The sequence below is a fragment of the Oncorhynchus clarkii genome, chromosome 4, assembly GCF_045791955.1.
Source record: "Oncorhynchus clarkii lewisi isolate Uvic-CL-2024 chromosome 4, UVic_Ocla_1.0, whole genome shotgun sequence".
Classification (NCBI taxonomy): Eukaryota; Metazoa; Chordata; class Actinopteri; order Salmoniformes; family Salmonidae; genus Oncorhynchus; species Oncorhynchus clarkii.
In genome coordinates, this window is record NC_092150.1 from 15391752 (window position 1) to 15404084 (window position 12333).

The window sequence follows — 12333 nt, forward strand, 5'->3', positions numbered from 1 at the left end:
TATGATGGCTGCGTGGTCGCATGGTGTTTATACTTGCGTAATATTGTTTGTACCGATGAATGTGGTACCTTCAGGCGTTTGGAAATTGCTCCCAAGGATGAACCAGACTTGTGGGGGTATACACTTTTTTCTTGAGGTCTTGGCTGATTTCTTTAGATTTTCCCATGATGTCAAGCAAAGAGGCACTGAGTTTGAAGGTAGACCTTGAAATACATCCACAGCTACACCTCCAATTGACTCAAATTATGTATCAGAACCTTCTAAAGCCATGACATAATTTTCTGGAATTTTCCAAGCTGTTTAAAGACATAGTCAATTTAGTGTATGTAAACTTCTGACTCACTGGAATTGTAATACAGTGAATTCTAAGTGAAATAATCTGTCTGTAAACAATTGTTGGAAAAATTACTTGTGTCATGCACGAAGTAGATGTCCTAAACGACTTGCTAAAACTATAGTTTGTTAACAAGAAATGTGTGAGGTGGTTGAAAAATGAGTTTTAATGACTCCAACCTAAGCGTATGTTAACTTCCGACTTCAACTGTATATACAGTACCAGTCAAATTAAAAATCCTACAATGTGTATGGTTTTCTGCCAAAGAGGTTTGAAATAACTGATTCAGGATGAGTTTTTCATATTGTTTGTTTTGGTGTCGCTAAATGTGTATTAGTAATATTATGAGAAACTGTTTGAGAGATGGTTTGGATCATTTTCACGCTTTTGTCCCCTTGTTGCTGAGTTCATATTGTATCTAGAAATAGCAACATGCCTGCGGTGGTTTTAATCAAAATTTGAACACATATAAATTAGCCAAGAAAGAAACTGGCACATCTGACAGGTAAACCTTGGGTCATCATAATCTCAAATAAGCAGAAAGCAAATATTCTCTTATCAACATATGAAGGTTAAAGCTAAAATCCACTGTTGAAACTATACCAAAGTGGTCACCCGCCTCCTTTTTGGGAAAAAGTTGAGGGACGGGCCTGGAGAAATGTAACCACTCTCAAATTCATAGACAGAGCTATGGATGCAATGACTGACCATCCCAGACATCAAAATTATAGTTTCAATCATGTTTTAAGGCTATACAGTGTTTGTTTACGTTATTTACAGACATTGGAGTAAAACAGGCTTATATTTGGGATTCTGATAGGATGAGACAGTTGAACTAAGCTCATGAGGCATTTACAAGTTATATTCTTCAAAAATCAATGGGTATATACCATTCGTTTATAAGTCCAAAAATGGATGTTGCAACTAAATATTCTAGCTTTAAGCATGACGAAAAGATGCTGAAAATAATGACTGTTTTTGATCAGTGATGTATACTGATGGTTTACGTCAATGGAACTCTACATAGCCTGACACTTGGTATAGTTTAACCACAACCAATGAATACAGATGAGAATGCCAACACAGCTTTGGAAGCAGTGAATTACCGAAACTGTTGGCTAAAACCTAACATTTCCTCTCACGACCAGCAGACTTCACTCACTGACTATCAGTCTTGTTTTTCTTTGATTCTCAGTCTTGTTTTTCTTTGCAATAAATTTCAAAAAGCAGTCAAATGGGAGATAATTTCTTTTTAATTTTGGTCGTTTCTGAATAGAAAATAATATCAGTGCACCACTCTACAATACATCCAGCAATATCATGTTTAAATAATTGAGGAAGGATCTTTGCGGTTAAGAGATGAGTTCTCTTGCTACTGTCTATGCTAAATAACCCAGACAGGATGTAGGCCTAACGTCTGCTGCATAAATGACTGCAAACAAAAGCTATGCTCCAGAAAAATAGAACCAATGTGATTGATTGTGATGTGAAATACCCTGTATTGTTGATGTTTTATGTAGTCAACACACCAGTAGCAATGAAACCATTTTAGAAAAAGGGGGATTGATAGTGGGATAGTGGGATAGGGCCATATTCTAAAAGATACACATTATCTTCAGTCAGAGTTTTCTAAAAAGTAATTTTTACACTTAGTACAAAAAAAGACATTTCTACCCGTTAGTGCTTTGTTTTAAGATACTATAACATAAATAAACAATTTATTTTCAGTGTTCAAACAGACAGTTCCAGTGTGACTGGAAAACTAACATACTCCACCGTATTCCAGTTGGCAGCAGAGGGCTTACTATAGAGACTTCTCCACTTTCAATGCGCCCCAAGGCACCACACTTACACAGCGTTCTTCATGTCTACACAGCTCCAAAAAGAAAACACCTCCAGTTCAAATATTCACCTCTGCTCTCTCCCTCTGTGGAAAAAGAAAGTAAAACTCAAAGTTCTCACTAAAAGACTTTTAGAGTCTCATGCCAGTCTCATCCCTCAACAGTTACTGTCATTTTCTACCACATCTCCAGAGTCTGTCTCTGTCTTTCTGTTCCATGAAGAAGCCATTTTGTGAAAAAAATAACTACAAATCCCAGAGTGCAATGCACAGTTCCCATCCAGGCACCATTTGCTTCCTGTAGTCATAACTTTTACATCAGTACATGATCACACATTATTCTGTCTCAGTCAGTCAAAGATTTTAGTATTATTATCTATTGATATTTAGCGCTCACGTTTCTTTTAAAAAGCTCATATAGATTCTGCTGTGCAAAACGATGCCATGAAGAGCTGATATTGAACATTCCATTCCTTTTTATTTTTAAATCTCTCACTATTCCTGTTCCAAGACATGTCCTTTTATCTTTTCTCTGGGGTCTTCCTTGTCATCCAGGTAGTCCTGCCACGCCCCTTCCAATCATAGTACCGTACTGTAGGTCCATTATGTCATGCCCCTTTATTTGCAGGTAAACACCTCCGTCCTCTCGCTGCATGTGTTGCACTTGACGAAGCAGCACCACTGGAACTTACAGTTGCACTGCCACACTTTGGTGTACTGGTGCGTGTTGTAGCCCCGGCCACAGCACATGAGGTCGCAGCCATCTGTGTGGGGCGAGGTGCGGTTACACAGCCTCCCCTGGGTGCCAACGCTCCCCGTGGCTGCGTCCTCCTCGCAGTAGTTGGGCGACCTCTCGATGTAGACGAGGTCGGTCTCCATGGGCTTGCGGTAGCCCTGGGTCTTCTTCACCTTGAGGAAGGTGGGCTGGCGTAGTCGGCTGGCCCGGACCACCTCCACGTGGACCGCCTGGTTGTACTTGTCTTTCAGGACATAGCCGATCTCTCGGAACTTGGGCAGGGTCGTCCAGCAGGTTTTGGTGGTGCAGGAGCCTGACACGCCATGACACTTACACTCCAACTTCATCCGCTCCTCCAGGACCTGGATGGACAAACAGGGATAGAGGAGGTTACATGGTGTTAGATTACATTACTAAACATTACATGACATTACATGGACAAACAGGGGGAGAGGAGGTTACATGGTGTTAGATTACATTACATGACATTACATGGACAAACAGGGGGAGAGAGTCATACATGACAATGTTTTACTGGGGTAGGCCCAGTGTTGAAATAGAGAGATGACCTGACTTGGGTGGAAAGAGAAACCCAAAGAAACCCAAAGGGTGAAGAGGTTGCTAGCTAGCTCTGCTGCTGAATGAATGATGTAAAAAACAATCCACAGAAGGTCAGTGAGAAAAGATGTTCCTTGGATAATATCAGTTTTTTCTATAATAAATGAACATTAGACAAGACCAAGCTGTTCTCAAACGTTGGTGAACCACCACACTTTTCTAAAAACTCCCTACGAATTACCTCTTGAGCCAACAACTGTCCTTTGAAGGGATATTATTTTAGTGCGTTTGGCAATAACTACTGAACTCCTAAACCAAATGCAAGGTGAAAATGTGACATGATGTTGTCCAACAATCCTCTATTGGGCTTGGTAACATTGATGATGTTTATTTTTAAAAAGTACGAGAACATTTAATGATACTAATGAATCACACTGCTCCAAAGTCTTCCCTGACACTTTAAAAAGGACAAACTCAGATAACAATCAGGAACCAATTTTTACAAGACAAGTCTGAGAATACGTGAAAGCATAAAGTTTCAATGTCTCTAACCGTCTTAATATTCTTTAATTAAATGTGTCAAAACATGGAGCGATACCACACTGTTGCATGGACCAAAAGACAACTGTTGTCTGTGGTGTATTTGGAGCACTTTTAGCTAATGTCTAAGTACAGTATACACCATGGCACTGTGGCAAAATGACACTCTATAGACTACCGTTCAAAAGTTTGGGGTCACTTAGAAATGTCCCTGTTTTTGAAAGAAAAGCACATTTTTTGTCCATTAAAATAACATCAAATTGATCAGAAATACAGTGTAGACATTATTAATGTTGACTTGTAGCTGGAAACGGCTGATTTTTAATGGAATATCTACATAGGCATACAGAGGCCCATTATCAGCAACCATCACTTCCAATGGCATGTTGTGTTAGCTAATCCAAGTTTATTATTTTAAAAAGGCTAATTGATCCTTAGAAAACCCTTTTACAATTATATTAGCACAGCTGGAAACTGTTGTTCTGATTAAAGAAGCAATAAAACTAGCCTTCTTTAGCCTAGTTGAGTATCTGGAGCATCAGCATTGGTGGGTTCGATTACTGGCTAAAAATGGCCAGAAACAAAGACCTTTCTTCTGAAACTCGGCAGTCTATTCTTGTTCTGAGAAATGAAGGCTAGTCCATGCGAGAAATTGCATATATATATATATATATATATATATATAAACAGAACCAGTCAAAAGTTTGGACACGCCTACTCATTCAAGGGATGTTCTTTATTTTTACTATTTGAATGATAGAATGATAGTGAAGCTATCAAAACTATGAAATAACACATACAGTGGGGCAAAAAAAGTATTTAGTTAGCCACCAATTGTGCAAGTTCTCCCACTTAAAAAGATGAGAGAGGCCTGTCATTTTCATCATAGGTACATTTCAACTATGACAGACAAAATGAGAAAAAAATTCCAGAAAATCACATTGTAGGATTTTTAATTTGACTGGTACTGTATATACAGTTGAAGTCGGAAGTTTACATACACTTAGGTTGGAGTTATTAAAACTCGTTTTTCAACCACCCGACAAATGGCTTGTTAACAAAGTATAGTTTTGGCAAGTCAGTTAGGACAACTACCTTGTGCATGACACAAGTAATTTTCCAACAATTGTTTACAGACAGATTATTTCACTCATAATTCACTGTATCAGAATTCCAGTGGGTCAGCCGTTTATATACACTAAGTTGACTGTGTCTTTAAACAGCTTGGAAAATTCCAGAAAATTATGTCATGGATTTAAAAGCTTCTGATAGGCTAATTGACATAATTTGAGTCAATTGGAGGTGTACCTGTGGATGTATTTCAAGGCCTACCTTCAAACTCTCTATTTTGCTTGACATCATGGGAAAATCAAAAGAAATCAGCCAAGACCTCAAGAAAAAATGGTAGTCCTCCTCAAGTCTGGTTCATCCTTCTGAGCAATTTCCAAACGCCTGAAGGTACCACATTCACCTGTACAAACAATAGTATGCAAGTATAAACACCATGTGACCATGCAGCCATCATACTGCTCAAGAAGGAGATGCTATCAGTCTCCTATAGATGAACGTACATTGGTGCGAAAAGTGCAAATTAATCCCAGAACAACAGCAAAGGACCAGGTACAAAGGTATCTATATCCACAGTAAAACAAGTCCTATATCGACATAACCTGAAAGGCCGCTCAGCAAGGAAGAAGCCACTGCTCCAAAACCGCCATAAAAAAGCCAAGCTACAGTTTGCAACTGCACATGGGGACAAAGCTCGTACTTTTTTGAGAAATGTCCTCTGGTCTGATGAATCAAAAATTCAACTGTTTGGCCATAATGACCATCGTTATGTTTGGAAGAAAAAGGGGGAGGTTTGCAAGCGAAAGAACACCATCCCAACCGTGAAGAACGGGGGTAGCAGCATCATATTGTGGGGGTGCTTTGCTGCAGGAGGGACTGGTGCACTTCACAAAATAGATGGCATCATGAGTGAAGAAAATTTTGTGGATATATTGAAGCAACATCTCAAGTCATCAGTCAGGAAGTTAAAGCTTGGTTGCAAATGGGTCTACCAAATGGACAATGACCCCAATCATACTTCCAAAGTTGTGGCAAAATGGCTTAAGGACAACAAAGTCAAGGTATTGGAGTGGCCATCACAAAGCCATGACTTCAATCCTATTGAAAATGTGTGGGCAGAACTGAAAAAGCGTGTGCAAGCAAGGAGGGCTACAAACCTGACTCAGTTACACAAGCTCTGTCAGGAGGAATGGGCCAAAATTCCCCCAACTTATTGTGGGAAGCTTGTGGAAGGCTACGCGAAACGTTTGACCCATGATAAACAATTTAAAGGCAATCCTACCAAATACTAATTGAGTGTATGTAAACTTCTGTGCAAGCTAACTAGCTAAATTGCCATACATGTTTAATGCTTTTCGACCTGTCCCCAAATGAATGTCATTGGTTCAGAGTTTGTTTTGATATTTTAACCTGCGTGTCGTGATCGCGTTTGGTGTAGGGGGACAAAATAAATGTATGTACGATAGCGCACGATGGCGCACACGCGCAGCCGGTTTGGGTTCTGTGTTACATATACATTAGGAACATTAGGAACACCTTCCTAATATTGAGTTGCACCCCCTTTTGCCCTCAGAACAGCCTGAATTTGTCGGGGCATGGACTCTATAAGCAAGGTGTCGAAAGTGTTCCACAGGGATGCTGGTCCATGTTGACTCCAATTCTTCCCACAGTTGTATCAAGTTGGCTGAATGTCCTTTGGGTGGTGGACCATTCTTGATACACACAGGGAACTGTTGCGCGTGAAAAACCCAGCAGCATTGCAGTTCTTGACACACTGAAACCGGTGCGCCTGGCACCTACTACCATACCCCCTTCAAAGGCACTAAATCTTTTGTCTTGCCCATTCGACCTCTGAATGGCACACATACACAATCCATGTCTCAGTTGTCTCAAAGCTTAAAAATCCTTCATTAACTTGTCTCCTCTCATTCATCTACACTGATCTATCTCAAAGGACCAGTCTGTTAAATAGCCATCACTAGCCGGCTTCCACCCGGTTACGCAACCCTGCACCTTAGAGGCTGCTGCCCTTTATACATAGACTTGGAATCATTGGTCACTTTAATAATGGAACACTAGTCACTTCAATAATGTTTAAATAATGTTTACATACTGCTTTTCTCATCTCATATGTATATACTGTATTCTATTCTACTGTATTTTAGTCAATGCTACTAATATTTATATATTTATTTATTCCATTCTTTTACTTTTAGATTTGTGTGTATTGTTGTGAATTGTTAGACACTACTGCACTGTTGGAACTAGGAACACAAGCATTTCGCTACAACCACAATAACATCTGCTAAATATGTGTGGCCAATAACATTTTGATTTGATTTGATTGAAGTTAATTTAACAGTGACATCAATAAGGGATCATAACTTTCACCTGGATTCACCTGGTCAGTCTATTTCATGGAAAGAGCAGGTGTTCCTAATGTTTTGTTCACTCAGTGTAAATTCTTTAGAGAGAGACCAAGAAACATTTTGAGTGAAGAGGACGTATTTATTTGAGTTCAACATTGTGTTTATTAATGAATAACAAAGAGTGTTCAGCAGACGGTTGGTGAATGCCCTCTTTGTATGGAGGAGTCCCTGTAAGTGGAAACGGATGTTCACAATGACAGATGCGTGCCATTCCAAAGACAGTTGTTTTGATTTTAAAGTATTTGAGTACATTGTGTTATAGAATAGAGAGTTGTGTTTGATCTGAATTCACACTGGTTGTTTGTTTTGTGCGTTGTGCCACATCCATTTACATCTGAGGGTCAAACATTCCCAATCTGGCGTAGAGTGACTGTTCCCTATGAAGTAGACCAAACCAGGCATATCTGACATTCTAAGAGGGACACTGATGCCAGCTATATGTCAAAAACAAGGGAAAATGCACTTACTGGTAATATTCAACCATATAATTATCCCTACCTTCCTGAAGACTACATCAATAGCAAGGGAAAATAAATATAAATCTCATATAACCATACACCATTACGCTTGAGTTAAATGTGGATCATTCAGCTATTTAATGCGTTGCAGATACGACATACTCAACAGATGTTTATTAACCGTTTGCATCTGGATCAGTGTGAATGCTGGGATCATGGGTTGGTTAATTAACTAAAGAAACATGACGTTTGAATGAAAGAAGTATTTAATACTGGATTTCACAATATAAAAGATCATGCAAATCAACACTTCAAGGCCTCTTATCTTAAATCAAAACACTCTTACATGTTCAGATAGCAGTCATTTATCTTAGAAACGGAATCGTTTCAAAATGCACTGGTGCCCATTCATTACCAAGCTCATCTCTGACATGTGGCACACATTGTAGTAGAGAACTCCTCTAAATGCCTAATCCTAGGGCACCTGGGAAATATTGTGTGCTGTCCTCAGCAGTTTAGTGTCAGGACCAAGTCAATCCTTGTTCTACAACAGGCCTCTACTTACCTACTGTAAATCTGCATTCTGTCACTACAGTACATGTTGTATTCTGTGACTACAGTACGTGTTGTATTCTGTGACTACAGTACGTGTTGTTTTCTGTGACTACAGTACGTGTTGTATTCTGTGACTACAGTACGTGTTGTATTCTGTGACTACAGTATGTGTTGTATTCTGTGACTACAGTACATGTTGTATTCTGTGGAGAATAGAGTGGATGAAGTCCACTTCATGAACATGACTCTTCCAACCTAACTGGGTTTTTCTACTTGTAAGAACCAAGTATGTATTCGTTATATAAGATATTCAGTTTTGTTGGCAGGGCATTTTTCCAGAGCAGTTTTTTTCCTGGCATGACGCCTTGCCAGCAGTAGTCATCGTTTCTGTCAGACACTTCCACAATGTACACAATGTACACAGAGTTATGGATCAATAAATGCTGCCTGATTCTTACATTGACACTGTATGTGTTTTGAAATCCCTCATTAGCAGATATTCGATTGAAAGTGTGGGGAGAAGGTACATAGAATACTTGAGGGTCAACCGACAATCTCGTTACAGATGATGATTCAGAACGAGGATTTCCCAAAATATATGGTGGTATAAACCACAATGAATGTCTGTGTGAAACAGAATTACTGAATGGTTGAAAACATTTACTTTACACTGTGTCCATCAAAACCTTGTCTGCTACCAATTAGTCAGATATGACCAGATTTGTCAAACTCACTGGATCCCAGTATACAGAGAGACTAAATCATTCCATGGGTTTGTCTGTATTTATTTGGGATTCACATAACTGGAGCCTACAGTGTTTGTGTCGGAATGTTCTAGATACAGAGGGATCTTTGTAGTGGTAGAGTAGTAGTCTCGGGCCAGCATCAATCAAACCACAAACACTGTGAAGAAAATCACGTTATTCCTGTGCTGTGAAAATGCAGCCTTTCAAACAAAAAAAATGTGTTTAGCTGAGTTTCCCCATTGTCTCGTTAATCAACAGATTGCACTTAAAAATGTACTGATCCCCCACAACGCTCTGTTTCCACAGCGTGTGTTTGATTGAATCCCATCATCCATACCAAACCTCTGCCAGGCTTAACTCAGACTCAGACAGGTCACCTGACTACGATCCCCTCATATCAGTCTGCCTGCGTTAACTCCACCATTGTCGCTGTGCTTTCAGAAACTGAATGGGCGCAGTGAAATGGCAGTGCTGTGTTTTTGGTACGGCTGAGAGACCTGCAATAATATCCTGTTCCTGACTTTACACTTCATAATTCCATGAAAGGGCTGGATGGAGGGCCATGGCAGAACTCCATCTGGCAGCCGGCTACCGTCCTCGCTCCGCTCCGCTTATTCATTAGATCCATTTATCACCAGAACGCCAGAGAAGCCCAGGCAGGCATGCTCTCTCTTACTCTCTCTTGCTCTCTCTCTCTTTCTCTCACTTTCTTGCTCTCTCTGTCTCTCTGTTATGATTCATGTTGTTCTTTGTTCTGGGATGACTAATAACAAACAAACATAGCCCAGGACCACACCACCACCACCACCACCACAGGAGAAGTGTGCCAGATCTCCAAGAGAAAAACACCCCACATTATAGTAGGAAAAAAAACTGTAATTGAGCTAAAGCAAAACAGGCTACTGAGAGGCTAACTGTCAATCAGCACGACCCCCATTTAGGGGTTGCCGCCACCACTCTGTAGGTTCCATTCTCTATCTGGGCTGGGGTGTTTACACATGGATGCGCGTGCACACACACAAACCACAAATGCACGAGTGAACGAGCGTGCGCACACACACACACACACACACACACACACACACACACACACACACACACACACACACACACACACACACACACACTGATCTAAAAAGATAAAGATGTATTTCTTCTATGTGGTTGTTTACCTTTCTCCCTGCCTCATTGTTGTGGAGGTTCATCAGCCGGCGCGTGGTCTTCTTGATCTCGCGGGCGTCCACGAACCTCCTGGAGAACTCAACGCCGTACTTGATGTCTGCCGAGCAGCCTCCCCACTTCCAGCCCTCTTCCTGGTTATAGTATCCCTGCTTCTCCCGGTCACAGCCACACTGGCTCAGGTTTCCCTGGCTACACGCCGCCGTGATGGCATGGGCTACGCCGGCGGCCGTGATGGCGTACGTGAACGCAGCTTCCCGGCTACCTGAGAAGAGGTAGAGAGGTTAGGGACGTTAAATAATTGTAGAATTACAGCGATGACAACAGAACGTCATAGAAGCTTGTGTACTATGACCTTGTTGCTCTATTTTGACTTGATGATCTCTAGTTAAAGAAATCAGGCACAATCATCCAGGCAAGACCTCCCTGGCGTCCCTCCCTCCTACCTCCGGCCCCTCCTGCACCTTGGTAAGAAGATGGTCACAGCATCAGACCACAAGTCCTCAAGGACAGCCTCCAAGTGTGCAGTGCTGTGATTCTAGGCCGAGTGGGGAGGGGAGAGTACTGTAGCTAGGTGCTGTCCACAGTGCTGAATTCCTCTCCTCGAGCACCTTGTACTGCATGCCCACATTACTACAGCTGTGATTTGCAGGTCTGTCTGGCTGTCTGGTGCAGTCTCGCTCTAGTGCCTGGTGTTCTCTCGCTCTACAGTACACTTGCAGTGGTTAGGACTTCAGCATTACTGGTATAGGCGATGTATGCATGCACAAGTTCGGACAGAGGACAGTCAACAGACAAAAGTGATGCCGGTATGACATAGTATTTCCTCCAATGAGAGGAACTGTTCAAGACTGATAATACAAATGCTTTTTTCTACCATCCGTTTTCAAGTATGCATCCCCCAGACAGTGCTGTCCAATTGTCAGTAGGGAGTGCTCAGTCTTTAAAAGGCTGCTGTGCTCCAAAAGGGGCCGTGGATGCTTGTGCAGTCACAGTGAGTTACCCAGGTGTCCCCTGAGTAGTCCTTCATGTGGGAGAGAGGGTGTGGGCCTCAGAGAGAGAAAAAGGGGCTCTGGGCCACAGAGAGAGAAGAGGGGCTCTGGGCCTCAGGAGGAGAGAGAGTAGAGGGGCTCTGGGTCTCAAAGAGAGAGGGTAGAGGGGCTCTGGGCCTCAGAGAGAGGGTAGAGGGGCTCTGGGCCTCAGAGAGAGAGGGTAGAGGGGCTCTGGGCCTCAGAGAGAAAGGGTAGCGGGTGGAAGGAGAACAAATGCTACTAGTGACAAACCAGTGGGTTTATTGGGCCTTAAAGGGGATATATATATATGTTTTACATGGATGTTTCTGTTTCTTTACGTAACGTACTTTGCGTGTAACATCACTCTGTAGAATTCATGGTTGTGTTTTCTTCTTACTCAAATGTGTGTTCCATATCATGTAAACAATATTAATCAAGTATTTCAGATATCCAGGAGATTTTATGATCATCAGACCGACATGTACTTTCTGCTGTCTGGTCCAGGACTACTGTACCAGGCTACCAGCATGAGGGAAGGGAAAATGATATTGACCACTGCATATTGCAATACAGCCAAATTACAGAAAAAAAAACATGACAAATCTCAAATGTGAAAAGTTATACGTTATTTGGCTAAGCAAATAAATATTTAACAATTTAGAAACTTGCTAGATGCAAAATCACTGCTTATTTTACCTTATTTTACAGCTCAAAACACTGTGGTCACATCCAGTGGAGGCTAAGGGGCTAAGGCTGCTAGTCTGTGCTGCTGGAGATGAGCCCGGCCATGACTGCTGCTAATGCCCTGCCTGCCTGCCCACTGCCTGCTGTATGTACTGTATGTGGACAGACTCACAAACACCAGCCTTACTGGTTA

General features: G+C 41.5%; 1 protein-coding gene across 2 annotated transcripts in view; it reads right to left on the reverse strand.

The window, feature by feature from the left end:
• Window positions 1–1340: 1340 nt before the first annotated feature.
• The window catches only part of LOC139406497 (protein Wnt-7b), a 45160-nt gene continuing 34167 nt past the window's right edge, over window positions 1341–12333 (reverse strand). For both annotated transcript variants that reach the window (XM_071149148.1, XM_071149146.1), the window contains exons 3-4: window positions 10437–10708; window positions 1341–3272 (exon numbers count right to left, since the gene is read on the reverse strand). In XM_071149148.1, the coding sequence (XP_071005249.1) occupies window positions 2793–3272; window positions 10437–10708 (752 nt within the window). In that variant the 3' untranslated portion in view covers window positions 1341–2792. The remainder of the gene's footprint in view (window positions 3273–10436; window positions 10709–12333) is intronic.